We start from the raw sequence: 14,803 nt of genomic DNA on the forward strand, positions 1-14,803 counted from the left end.
AAAATCTTTATGCATTAAAGCAAATATATATTTTTCTGTTAACTAAACCTGATCTCAAAAAGTATATAATAAGTAAAAGTAAAAAATATTGATCTTGAGCAAAAAATATTATTGATCTTGATCCTAAAATTAAGTGAAACAAGTTATTGCAAACTGAACTCCGTCAAATAAATGTTAAAATAGACAATTCCTTGAAATATTGGCTTCTTGTCCTCAATTGGTTTTGGCATTATGCAATTTGGCAGCTTGCAATATGAGAATCCAAAATTACATCAGACTTACCGAAAACAATATTCATTTTTTCACAAATTTCTCCAATTTCGCACGGTCGATCGGCATACAGTCAACAATGTAACGGCTTAATGCGCCATATTAAGGAAGGAACTAAAATTCACGTGCTACCAGTAGAGCGGGAAATATGAATGCGTCCATTGTCTCCTCGTGTCCAAAGTCTCCCAGGTCTCCCCTACATATGAGCTAAATCCAATGGGACCTAATTTCCATAAGGTTTGTGCGGGGTAATTTTAAGCTTCTTTCTAAGTTCGTATTTCTTAAAACTTAAAACGTATATTATGTCCCAAGCTATATGACGTAATCTAAAAAGATGTCTTTGAATTTAAACATAGTTTCAGTTATACGTGAATGAATATGTTCTAGTCCAGAAAGCCACTGCGCATCCGCTAGGAAAAATATTCTAATTCGGATTTTATGCACAATCTTACTCAAAAAGGACTCCTTTTAACAAATTTGCATGTTGCCAGGACCAAAAGGTGGTCAAAAATTTTTTAAACGTTTTTTTTTTGTTTTTTTCCTAAAATTATTATTTTTGCATGGAAAAAAGTTTTTTTTTATGTTTTTTGGATGATTCCAAACAGAAAAGGTCTTTAGTGACTTTTCTCTAAAAATGATAGTTTTTGACATATAAGCGATTAAAAATTGAAAAATTGCGAAATCGGCCATTTTTAACCGTCAAAAACTATGTGAAAAACTGAAAATTTGAATGTTGCCAAGGTAGGTAGATATTCTTTAAACATCGATTGATGAAATCCCGAAGAATTTTTTGCAATACAATATTCAAAACTCCTTTGTTTTTTAATTGCTAATCAAGCGTGCGCGACAATATTTTCCACCGACAGTATGGTGCAAATGAAAGGAATAAATTCGTTATTTCGTAAACTGGCGACTTAAAGGAAAAATCCCGAAACAGGTCGATTTTTATTTTTAAGTTATGATTTGTGGCATATATGGTATACTAGTGACGTCATCCGTCTGGGCGTGATGACGTAATCGATGGTTTTTTTAAATGAGAATAGGGGTCATATGCTAGTTCATTTGAAAGGTTCTTCAATTCTCTATTAAGTAATATAAACATTTACATAATTATTTATACAGGGTGTCCAAAAAAAATTTTATTAAATTAAATTATTTGACAAAAAAAGAAGTAGAAGGACACCCTGTATAAATAATTATGTAAATGTTTACATTACTGAATAGAGAATTGAAGAACCTTTCAAATGAGCTACCACACGACCCCTATTCTCATTTAAAAAAATCATCGATTACGTCATCACGCCCAGGCGGATGACGTCACTAGTATACCATATATGCCACAATATCATAACTTAAAAATAAAAATCGACCTGTTTCGGTATTTTTCCTTAAAGTCGCCAGTTTACGAAATAACGAATTTATTCCTTTCATTTGCACCATACTGTCGGTGGAAAATAGTGTCGCGCACGCTTGATTAGCAATTAAAAAACAAAGGAGTTTTGAATATTGTATTGCAAAAAAACTCTTCGGGATTTCATCAATCGATGTTTAAAGAATATCTACCTACCTTGGCAACATTCAAATTTTCAGTTTTTCACATAGTTTTTGACGGTTAAAAATGGCCGATTTCGCAATTTTTCAATTTTTAATCGCTTATATGTCAAAAACTATCATTTTTAGAGAAAAGGCACTAAAGACCTTTTCTGTTTGGAATGATCCAAAAAATCTAAAAAAACTTTTTTCCATGCAAAAATAATAATTTTAGGAAAAAAACAAAAAAAAAAACGTTTAAAAAATTTTTGACCACCTTTTGGTCCTGGCAACATGCAAATTTGTTAAAAGGAGTCCTTTTTGAGTAAGATTGTGCAAAAAATCCGAATTAGAATATTTTTCCTAGCGGATGCGCAGTGGCTTTCTGGACTATTCATGTTTCAACAAAAAATAAAAACACGTTTTTATACTGTTTTTCGCAAATAACTCAAGCAGTGATAGGCCTGGATTCCGTGTACCAAAAAAAGGTGATTAATAGCAAGCTAAAAATTTGTTAATAGCTTAACGGTGTCTAGTCGGATAAATTCTGATATATGGGAACACTGGAACAGGGGAAGTTTTAATTGTGGAACCTATCATCCTGACAAGTTTACGATTGTGAAAACTAGCAGGTTGTTTTTATACGGACTCTATATAAATATTTATATCGGAATCTATATAAAATATCAAACATTTTATTGAGTCCGACACGTAGAATACGTCAACTGACAGGAATTATATTGGTGGTAAATAGCAGTCTGAAAGAATAAAAATAGAAAAAGGACTGAAGCAAGGGTGTAGCTTGTCACCGTTGCTATTTAACATATACCTACTTGGAAGTCGCTTTAAAAGAAGAAAAGAAGTTGTGGACTAATGGGAATCATGATCGGAGATGACTGCCTGTTTAACATTCACTTTGCTGGCGATCAAGCAGTATTGGCAAAATATTCGTATAACATGGAATTCATGTTAACCCGCCTTTATTCAGCCTACAAAAAATGGGGATTAAATATTAACATAGAAAAAACACAATATCTAGCCTTAAATTCTGACGCCCACTTTCAAATTCTAATAAAAGAGAACACATCAGTTAAGAAGAATTCAATTATCTGGGAGCTGTAATAATCAGAGAAGATCTAGGAAACAAAGAAACCCAAAGGCGAGTTTAACAAAGTAGGAAGGTATTAGGTTGATTGAATTCCGAGTGGTGGGATAAAAATATATCCAGAACTACAAAATTAAGAATAGGGAAGACATTTGTGGAATCGGTGCTAATGTATGGAAGCGAAGTCTGGACATTAACAGCAGAATCCAGAAGAAGGATCAATGCTGTGGAAATGGACAACATACGTAGAAGTGCTGGAATCTCCCGATTGGACAGAGTGCGTAACGAAGAAATAAGAAAAAGGATGCAGGCACACGATGCAGCGGTAGGAAGGCTCGAGAGAAGAAGTCTAAAATCGTTCAGTCACTTACTTCGAATGGACGACCAACGGTGGCCAAAGAAACTACTGAAATGGAAACCCCCAGGTAGGAAGAAAAGTGGAAGACCAAGACTATCCTGGAACGACACGATAAGGAAGGCCATGGAACACTGAAATTTGGAAGAGGAAGATGCCCAGGATAGAAATAGATGACGGTTAGGTGTGGGGATGCGGCGTCAGCCGATATGACACCCCGTATATATATATAAATAGTAGTCTGATTTTTGCATGAGAGTTTAATGAAAGGGTAACAAATCAATTGAAGTTCTGTCCGACAAAATACATGCGACGTTTTCGTAGTCTAACGCTCGAAACCTCTAACCTGTTCCACAATTAAAACTTCCCCTGTTCCAGTGTTCCCGTACATCAAAGTTTGTCCGACTAGACACCGTTCAGCTATTAACAAATATTCAGCTTGCTATTAATAAAATTTTCTTTGGTATGCGGGATCCAGTATTTTATATAAAAAAAATATTCTTAGAAACTATGTATGAAGTCCCAGCAGAAGCAGAGTTGTAACTAATGAAAAGTAGGTTCTTATTCGTCAAATCCAAAATCGAATATTTCAACGCGAAATATAAGGGACCGTTCAAGTATTACGTAACGCAGGTTGGGGGGTCAAAAATCTTCAAAAATTGCGTTACGCAATAGTTAAACTCCCATAAGAGTGCGTTACGTAGGGGGGGTTAAAAATCTTCAAAAATCGCGTTACATAATACTTGAACGCTCTTTAAGTACAAAAAATCAATCAAGCACTTTGCAGGGAAAACTCATTATAACTTTTTAAAGTAATAAAAAAACTTTATTTTTGTTTCTTTAAAAATTTTCGAACATCAAAAGTAAGAAAGTTACGCTCAAAATAAAGTTGGTGAATTTGTTTGGTAAAAAACATTCGTAAAATCACCCCCTAATCAGCATCTCAAATAAAATTAATCTGTATCGCTTTACAAGTTACTTTACTTATGTATCGATTATAATATGCTCTGTAAATTTCATCGTTTCAAAGTGCTTATTCGCGATTGCAATCACGATTGTATGCAAATATTGAACAGCCATGTCTTAACAAATTAGTCTTATATAAAAACAAAAATTTTAAAATATTTAAAAACGCAAAATTTACATTTTTTACTCTTTGAGATTTTTGGTACCTATCACTAATAATTTTGTCGAATAAGTTATGTCGAAAAAAAAAAGAATTTTTTTCAATAAAAAAAAAATTACTATAAAACCAATTTTTTTCAAAAATTAGCACTTTAAACCGATGAAACTTATAGATCATATAAACAATATACAAATAAAGTAACTTTTGAAGCGGTATCGATCATTTAAGACGCTAAGTAGGGGGTGATTTTCACGATTTTTTTTACAAAAAAAAAAGGATAAATTTTATTTTGAGCGTAGCTAACTCAATTTTGATGCTAGAAACTTTTTTAAAAACAAAAATAAACTTTTTAAGCACTTTAAAAAAGTTTTGATGAGTTTTCCCCGAAAAGTGATTCACTTCTGGTTATTTCTCGTTGAAATATTCGATTTGAATTTGACGAATAAGAACCTACTTTTCAGTAGCTACAACTCTTCTTCTACTGGGTCTACAAACTTCATACGTACATTTTTTTACCTTTTTTTAGGCTACATTTTTTTAGGGATATTTTTTCGATAGAATACTTACATTTTCAGTTATTTGAGAAAAATCATCTAGAACATGTTTTTTTTTGTTGAAAGATGAACAATGAACATATTCATTCGCAAATAACTTGAAAAGTATTGACTTAGTGAAAAAACTCTGTAGATATAGAACAAAGTTTCTTAGTATTAGTCAGTTTATCTACTTCCGGACTTATTTTGAACGTATGTTTTTTCAACTCCGAGAAAGGGTGAAACTCACCCCAGGAAAAGAATACACATCGGCATAATATCATTTTTTTTTCTTTGAGATATTAGCTATGTGCATGCCAATTTCATGTCAATCCAAGTGGTTTTTGGTGCGTATAGTCCAGAGAAATAAGATTTTTCTCGTGACACATCCCTCTCCAGGCCAAAACCAAATTTTTTGAGTAGTATGGATATCTATATTAATAACCTGTATGTTTCCTGTAGCCGATTTTGATGATATACATAGTTATAAATAAATAATAAAGATCAAAAAACGGTAAATTTTCGCTTTTTTCGTCTATTACTAAAAGTAAAGCATTCTAAACAAATTTCAGAATAAGAAACTCATAAATCATATAAAAATATTCAATGTGGCGTTCGCTGAATATGTTTATCCTTATTTGTTGCTTAGAAAATTGCAAAATAGATCATAAATTTTGATATTTTATAAATGTTCATAACTTATGTAAAAATTAAGTTAGAACCTTCTTATTACACGAAATGCTGAGACTTCTTGTGCTTAACTTATATTTTAAATTTCAAAGGAATTCGTGAAATAGTTTAAAAGTTATTTAATTTGATTTTCCCAAATTCATTTGTTTTGCAACACTATAAGTCAGAAAATTATGAGGTTACAGTAACACTTCGGACAGTTTATGAAAGAAGAAGATTTATACTGTTAACTTAATTAAAAAAAAAACGTATAAAAAGTAATTTTAAACAATGTAAAACTATTTTGCAAAAACATGTCGATTTCGATTTTTTGCTTACTTAAAAACAATTAGAATAACTTTTTAACCGTTACCCGTAGAAAAATTATTTTTTCATATATTTAGAAAGACTGAATATTTATACACATTTAGAAAGAAAAGCAATTGTCCTAGGACAATTAGGGACGAAGTTAGCCCCCCACTTTTTTTAATTCCTGTTCTTGCAAAATAATTTTGCAATATTTAGAATTATTTTTTGTCATTTTTTTAAAATTAAATTAATAGTGTACATCTTCTTCTTTCATAAACTATCCAAAGTAATACTGTAACTTTATCATTTTCTGACTTATAGTGTTGCAAAAATAATTAATTTAGGAAAAACAAATTAAATAACTTTTAAACTATTTGACCAAATGCTTTCAAATTTAGGGTATGATTTAAACACCAGAAGTCTCAGCATTCCGTGTAATAAGAAGGTTCTAAGTTAATTTTTGCATAAGTTATAAATATAAAAACTCACAATTTATGATTTATTTTGCAATTTTCTAAGCAACCAATAAGGATAGACATATTCAGCGAACGCCATATTGAAGTTTTTTATATGATTTATGAGTTTCTAACTCTCAAATTTGTTTAGAATGTTTCACTTTTTAGTAATAGACGAAAAAAGCGAAAATTTACCGTTTGATCTTCATTTGTTTATACATAACTATGTAGCGTTATCGAAAGAAATCAAAAAACACTGCCGCAAAGACAAAGCTGATTACATCTCTCAAATATGCAGAGAGATAGAGGAACATGGCTGTCGAAATGAACAGAGGGATTTATTCCAGAAGATCAAACTCCTTACCAGAGAATTTAAACCTCAAACGTGGTCTGTAATAGATAAGGAAGATAATCTAAAGACCGATACTGACGAAATATTGGAAACATGGCGAAACTACTGTGACGAGCTATATAAAAATAACGAGGTATCAGCAGAACATCAGTGGCCCTCTGACTACCCTAGAGAACGTACTGTCTTACTCGCTGAAGTCAAAGATGCAATTAAATCACTAAAGAGAAATAAATCCCCAGGCACTGATTCAATACCATGTGAAATACTACAGCTACTAGGTGACAAAGGAATACATATCATCCATTCTATCTGTGTCGCTGTTTGGAATTCAGGAAAATGGCCATCTGATTGGTACACCTCAATTTATATCCCGCTACACAAAAAAGGAACTACTACCAGATGTGAAAACTACCGCACACTGTCACTAATAACACATGCTAGTAAAATCTTGTTGCATATCATCAAAAACAGATTAAAAACCTATCTACATTACCAAATACCTCAGGAACAAGCGGGATTTGTAAAGGGTAAAGGTACAAGGGAACAAATCCTGAACCTGAGACAACTTATTGAAAAGTCAAGAGAATTTCAAGTACCTATGATTGTATGCTTCGTTGACTACCAAAAGGCATTTGATTGTGTAAACTGGATAAATCTGTGGTCAATTTTAATAGAAATGGGCGCACCAATGCACCTGGTGACACTTATTAAAAATCTGCACCAGTCTAATATAGCGACAGTACGACTAGATCAGAAGTTCTCAAACCAATTCAAGACTGAGAGAGGTGTTAGACAAGGATGCGTGTTGTCACCTGACTTATTTAACATTTATGGTGAACATGTCATGAGGATGGTTTTAGAAGGATGGGCCGGTGGAGTAACAATAGCCGGTAGGAAAATCTCCAATTTGAGATTTGCTGATGACACTACACTTATAGCAGCAAATGAGCAAGAAATGTTTGAACTTCTGCGAATAGTTGAGCACGAAAGCAATAAAGTTGGTCTGAAAATCAATAAATCTAAGACAAAAATAATGGTGGTCGACAGATTCGACACTATTCAACTGACTAACATGTTACAGGAATACCAGATAGTAAACACCTTTGTCTATCTCGGGTCTAGTATAACTAACGATGGCAACTGTGAAGCAGAAGTTCGGAGACGTATTGGTATGGCAAAAAATGCGACGAGTCGCCTAACTAAAGTTTGGAAAGACAGATCTATCTCTCAAAATATCAAGATGAGACTGGTGAATGCCCTTGTATTCTCAATATTTCTATACGGAGCAGAGACTTGGACTCTTCGCGCATGCGAGCGCCAAAAAATTGATGCCTTTGAGATGTGGTGCTGGAGAAGAATGCTGCGCATACTATGGACAGCTCATAGGACAAACGTTTCCATTCTAAACCAACTCAATACTAAAAAAAGGCTGTCCACAATATGTCTGCAACGAATTCTGCAATTCTTTGGTCACGTGGTTCGCAGAGATGACGACAGTTTGGAGAGATTAATCGTTTCTGGAAACGTTCCGGGGAGAAGATCAAGAGGACGATCACCAACTAGATGGTCCGACCAAATAAAGAATTCAGCTGGAAACTCATTCTGCGAAACTCTTAGAGCAACTGAAGATAGAGACTAATGGAGAAACATTGTTAGGAATATTGGAAGAAATCACGATCCTCAGTAATGGGAAAACGACAAGAGAGAGAGATGTATATCATCAAAATCGGCTGCAGGAAACATATAGCTTATTATTATAGATGTCCATACTACTCAAAAAATTTGGTTTCGGCCTGGAGGGGGTTGTGTTGCGAACATGATATTTTTTTCCCTTATTTGTCTGAACTAAAATGGACTACTGCAGGAGTATAGTCAAGAGTAGATCACTAGCATAAATACTGTATGGTCTGTACGAAACATTTTGATGCTAACCTCAGAAATAATGCGTCGCGGTAACTTATGAAGAAGTTTTTTTATTACCCTTCTTTCAGTTGTGTATATATCTTTGACGGTTTTAACTACACTCAGATCTTTTCTTTTTATACATGTCCCTCTCTCTCTCTTTCCTCTTTGTCAGTCCAATTTAGCAATCTATATTCCTTATAATTTAACAAATTTCTTAAGTTGCATTTTGTTTCTAGCCGCACCTCCAGAATTAGCTGAAGAAGCAGCATTGGCCAGTGCAAGAATATATCAGAGTGAGTTGAATGCAACCGAAATCAAAGAAGAATTTTCGGGTATCAGACCAATGGAAGTGATTGGATATATCGGCGTCACTAAACCAAAATATCCAGTTAAGCCTGAAAAAAAGTAGCACATTTTGCAACAAAAATAGTTTTAATATAAAATAAAACTATTATATATTTTTCACATTTGACAGATTTGATACGAGAAAATTCAATAAAATTTATTTTTAATGAATTTTGCGTGTTATGTTCACGGTAATTCATCATCTCTTGTCTGTCAGCTCTTCATTGGTCTTTATCTTCTACCTATTTCTTCAAAGATCTTGAAACCCAGCAATTCGTCATATTTGGAGATTATGATTTCGACGTTGAATATGTTCTAAATATCGTAATCTATGCCTTTTTAATTAGGGATCAATGAATTGGGAAAGCCACCCTTAAATTTCCCCTAATTTATATTCTTCTTAGCCTTCTATCGTCCAAGTTTGGACATAGGCCTATCCCAATTCCTTCCATCGGTCTCGATGTGGTCTTCTCGATTTGTGGTCTTCCTCTCGGTCGTTTACTTTCGCAAGTTCTCCAGTGTTCCATTGTTGCATTCCAGCGTTGGTATTTTTGTCTAGCAGTGTGGCCTGCGAAGCTCCATTTATGCCAGTCAATGGGAGCAAGAATAGGATATTACCTCCAAATTCTATCCTACTGCATGGATTTTAATCAAATTTTGGGAATAGCCTCTACTTATCTCCTAATTCAAAGAGTACCCTATGCGGATGTGTGCTTTTATCTTGGGGCTGGTTCCCACCCCTTCTCAGGGGTGGAAAATTTTTTTGGTAAAATAACCACTGAATTTACTAGAGAACCTAATTCTAAGCAAAAACTGTTCCATAATGTTTTTTGAAAACTTCATACTTTTTGAGTTATTCGTGGTTGAAAATTGGCCATTTTCATTGAAACAACACCTTTTCGAACGGTTTTTTCCAATACCTTAAAAAATATGCATCTAACTAAAAAACTGTATAAAACATTTTTGGAGCTCATAAAAAACAAAGACACAATTATTGCCTTCATAAATCTTCTAGTTATAATACAAAAAGAGATATGGTAGGTGAAAAAGTTTGTTTTCTTGCTACATGCTCAAATTGGTGTATTCAACTTGAAATAACAGAGAAACGGTCGATTTTATATGTATAATGCTTCCAATACTTTTTGCAGTGCTTAAAAGACCTTTAAAATGAGCAATATCAAAGGTAAATTTCGTTTAAACTAAGCGAGATATCTTACTAAGAAAAAATGAGAAGTAATTTTAACCCAAAATCCACCAGAATGTTAATGCATTATTTTCCGTCTACAATACCTTTTATTATAGTATTATTTCTATGTTCAAAAAGTTGGACGAGTTTAAAATGAATGGTTTTTGAAAAAAAATAAGATCAAATTATAGAGCGCATTTTTAAATTTTCTTAAAAATCTTTTTTTTCTCCATGTAACTGGAAAATGATAACAGATATAGTAAGGAAAAATAAAAACAAAATTTTTGTATAGAAAAACTGTACATTTTTGTAGCATATCTTTTTTCGTATCTCTTATCATTTTCGAGTTATATGGAGAAAAGAAGATTTTTAAGGAAATTTTAAAATGCGCTCTATAATTGGATCTTACTTTTTTCAAAAATCCTTCATTTTAAACAAGTCCAACTTTTTGAACATATAAATAACATATAATAAAAAGTATTTTAGAAGAAAAACGATGTAGTTAAATTCTGATGGATGAGGGGTTAAATATACTTCTCATTTCTTCTTAAGATACATTAGTCATCAATATTTTTTGCAGCATATCTCGCTTAGTTTGAATGTAATCGACATTTAATACTGCTTATTTTAAAGGCTTTTTCAAGCACTAACAAAGATAACATTAGTACCATTGTACACCTAAAATCAAGCGTTTCTCTGTTATTTCAAGTTGAAGACACCGATTTGAGCATGCACCAAAAAAACAAACTCTTCTCAACTACCATACCCCTTTTTGTATTCAAACTAGAAGATTTCTAAAGGAATGAGTCTCTTTGTTATTTTATAAGCTACAAAAATATTTATATAGTTTTTTTGTTAGATGCATAGTTTTTAAGTTATTCGCAATAATCCGTCCGAAAGGGTATCATTTTTCAATGAAAATGGCCAATTTTCAACCACGAATAACTCAAAAAGTATTGAGTTTTCGAAAAATAATTATGGAAAAGTTTTTGCTTAGAATTAAATCCTCTAGCCTGTTTCGTATCTATTTTATTCAAAAAAATGTTCACCCCCGAGAAGGGGTGAGAACCACCCCCACGATAAAAGCGCACATCGGCATAGGGTAGAGTTTGTTTCTTGATCCATTCCCTACTTACTATGAAAATATCAAGTAAATCGATGTAGTAGGATGGAATTAGGAGCCAAATACCCTCATTGACTGCCCTAATTTAAGTTTGGCACCTTTTGTTGTTACGTCCTCGACTTTTTTATTTAATTTTACCCAGTCGTTCCTCTTTTTGTCTGACAGTCGTATAATACCTAACATTGGTCTTTCCTATGCTCTTTCTGTTGTGGCTAGTTCATTCATATTTGCCTTGGTTGGGGTCCAGGTTTGACATCCATGTGTCATGATAGGAAGGATGCATTATTTGAACACTTTGTTCCTTAAGTATTGGGGTATTTTGCGGTTTTTAAGCATCCAACTAAGTTTTCCAAATCCTGCCCATGCTAGTCTTTCTCTCCTAGTAATTTCCGCACTTTGGTTCTCTTTGTCAAGTTTCAGGATTTGGCCTAGGGAGATATATTCCTAGACTTTTTCTATGAGCTGTGAGACATTTTTGAGTAGGTATTTTAGACAACCTGAAAAATTTTCAGGTGACTTTTCTATGTTTCTATGATAACCTAATACAAAAAGGCCGGTCTGGCTGGAGGGTAGCGGTTACTTTTCCCCAACCCCCCCCCCCCCAAAGTTAAAAAGGGTAAACATTGTTATTAAAAAATATCATGGATACTACTTTAAAGTAAATTTAAATATTCAGATATAAAGAAAATAAACAGGCCAGGCGACCTGAGGGCGATTTTAACTCTGCAAGATACTTGCATGGGCGCCCCAGGATTATTTTCAGAGGGTGCATCTGAACTTCAGAAGATTTCATCTGAATCTGTACATACTATTAATGAGTATAAAATATACAACTATACATGCATAGCTATGTACATTCCTTCCGGACAGGGAGGTGCAATTGTTATTTTGACAGGGTATTTTTTAATTTTAAAAATAAATATTCTGAAAAAGACAGGTCTTTTTGGTGAAATTTTTCAACTGCCATGTGACCAAACAAATTACGCGTGCATATAAATGAAAACCGCTATAGGTAAACAGCAGTGTGAGAAAGAGCGTATACCGATAGCTATTTGCGTTCTCTGTTGTATCTGAGCGAGTCCGTTCGCTCGAGAAAATCACGTGATCTGGGGATATCCATGTTGTTTTTCTTAATTAAAGGAAAATAATACGTACTATACAATTTATTTTGCCAATATGATAGAAAAGGACAAATTTATTATTATAAATATATAGGTAGAAAGTATAAAACTATAAACTAAATTAATTCTGTGTCCGAATCTTGTACTTCTTCAAACTCCTCATCTGAGCTTAAATGTTCATTCTCTACTTCTTCGTCAGACTCCCCTCGAGACACAGATTACTCTTCTACACGATCTGTAAATAGTTGTAATATGTATTTAGAATTAATTAAAAATTAATCAGTGATTAATGAATTGAGTTGCTACGTATTCTGTGTCCTTTTATACGGAGTCGAAGCCTGGACAATCACGGGCGCAACTGAAGAAAGACTTGCAATTGTTGAGATGTGGTGTTATCGAATAATGTAAAAAATATCATGGATACAACACGTAACAAACACGGAAACATTAAGAAAGATGTAAAAGGCAAAAGAAATACTCAATACTATGAAGGAAAGAAAAATGAGCTAAAATAAATATTTATTCTCTTCTTCTTCTTCAGACTCCCCTCGAGACTCAGATTTTTCTACCTGATCTGTAAATAGTTGTGATATGTATTAAGAATTAATGAAAAATTAATTAGTGATTGATTGAGACGCTACGTATTCTTACATACACAGGGTGTTAGTAAATAAGTATGAAAAATTTTAAGGGCTAATTCTACAAGAAAAATTAATACCAGTTTGCTCTATAAACATATGTCCGAAAATGCTTGGTTTCGGAGATACGGGGTGTTGAAATTTTTATTTCAAACTGCCAATTTATTTATTGCTCTAAGACCAGTTGAGCTATGAAAATAAAATTTGGTGAGTTGTAGGAGGTAGTTATTACGAATTTTTTGACATACAATTCAGAATTGTGTATTCATCATTGGCGCGCCTACTGGCAATGGTCTGAATTTTTTTAAAGAAAAAAATAGTACGCCACTGAGATATTGTGAATTAAAAATTATTTTTAAATTCTACGTCTAATTTATGATAAAAAATCTTTCTTACCTTTTTTTCATATCGCTACTTCAATACAAAAGGGCCACAAATCAAAATCACAGTTTTTACAGAGGAGCTACTCAAAGTTTTGACATTTATTTTTGGTTTATTTTTCTTTTATTTTTTATCATTTATATGCAAGTAATATATTGTTAGAAAGGTAAATTTAAACTATATTTGATATTGTATTTAGATACAGCGTAATTATTTTCCTGAAAGAGATATTAGCAGATATGGCCCTTTTGCATAAAAAATATTTCTTATGTCATGATAGGAATTTGAAATAAACGGACACATACCAAAAAAACAAACATTTTAATCAATGTTTTTGTCACTAATTAATGTAGATTTTGAGTAAAATTATTACAAAAAAGTCTTATATTATCAAAAAAAATATATTACAATGTCAGTTTACAAAAATAACAAAAGTTAATTCCAAAACTACTACTAAAAGGTACAATTTATAACTAGTTAATAAAAACACTGTAAGGGGTTAATAAACTACATAAGAGGCAACAAAACAATTCCAATATTATTGTTGTCTGATATAACGAGATCCGCTTATAACGAGGGTCTTGGTCCGCCATTTCAGTTCTCGTTATAGAGAGAGTCTACTGTACAAGTAAATAAAAACAACGGCATTCTACTTTTTAATAGTAACATTTGACTGTCATAAAAAATGCAAAACAGTCGTGTCCCAAGATATGGCCCTTTTTTATTTTAAATGATATACTAACTACGAGAATATAAGCAAAATGAACGTATTCTGTAATACATCCTTTTTGATTGAGAAATAAAAATATATATTATGCGAATATTTTGTATAAAATGACCGTATTTCGTTACACATCTCTTTTGTTTAAGAAATAATAATGTACTTACATGAATCTTCTTTGCAAAACGGACGTATTTGGGAATGTGGCACTTTCGTTTATAAAAACGGTAACAACGACTAGGGTTTTTTTAAATGTGGCTGTTTAGCACAAAAGAAACGTGCGGTCACTTCGACTGCCAGGACACAACTAAAAAAGTGGCGGTTTTGTCCATATTTTTTCTTTCAAACACAAAAATGCAAAAAGGGCGCAAGTGTCATTTCGATATTAAAAAACGTAAAATACATGGGGGTTTCAGTGGTATATAAAAATATGACTGCTTAAGGTTAGATTTTTTGAATAAACGCGATTTTTGTATTTTTTGATTTGTGGCCCTTTTGTACTGAAGTAGCGATATGATGCACCGTTTTTATGCAGAAAAATAAAACATCTTGGCGCATATTTTTCATTTCTTAATACATCATCAAGATCTATCCAATATAATAATACTAAACTAGAACAGTAACAGAAAATATTACTAATAAGATTTCAAGTAGGTGCAAAGCTGCAAGAAATGTTTAA

At 32.7% G+C, this 14,803-nt stretch overlaps 1 protein-coding gene across 2 annotated transcripts in view; it reads left to right on the forward strand.

The window, feature by feature from the left end:
- Positions 1-9,125, forward strand: part of LOC126884310 (uncharacterized) — an 85,195-nt gene extending 76,070 nt beyond the window's left edge. For both annotated transcript variants that reach the window (XM_050650247.1, XM_050650248.1), the window contains exon 6: positions 8,846-9,125. In XM_050650247.1, coding sequence (XP_050506204.1) covers positions 8,846-9,018 — 173 coding nt within the window. In that variant the 3' untranslated portion in view covers positions 9,019-9,125. The remainder of the gene's footprint in view (positions 1-8,845) is intronic.
- The last annotated feature ends 5,678 nt before the right edge of the window (positions 9,126-14,803 follow it).

The sequence above is a fragment of the Diabrotica virgifera genome, chromosome 5 (genome assembly GCF_917563875.1).
Source record: "Diabrotica virgifera virgifera chromosome 5, PGI_DIABVI_V3a".
Taxonomy (NCBI): domain Eukaryota; kingdom Metazoa; phylum Arthropoda; class Insecta; order Coleoptera; family Chrysomelidae; genus Diabrotica; species Diabrotica virgifera.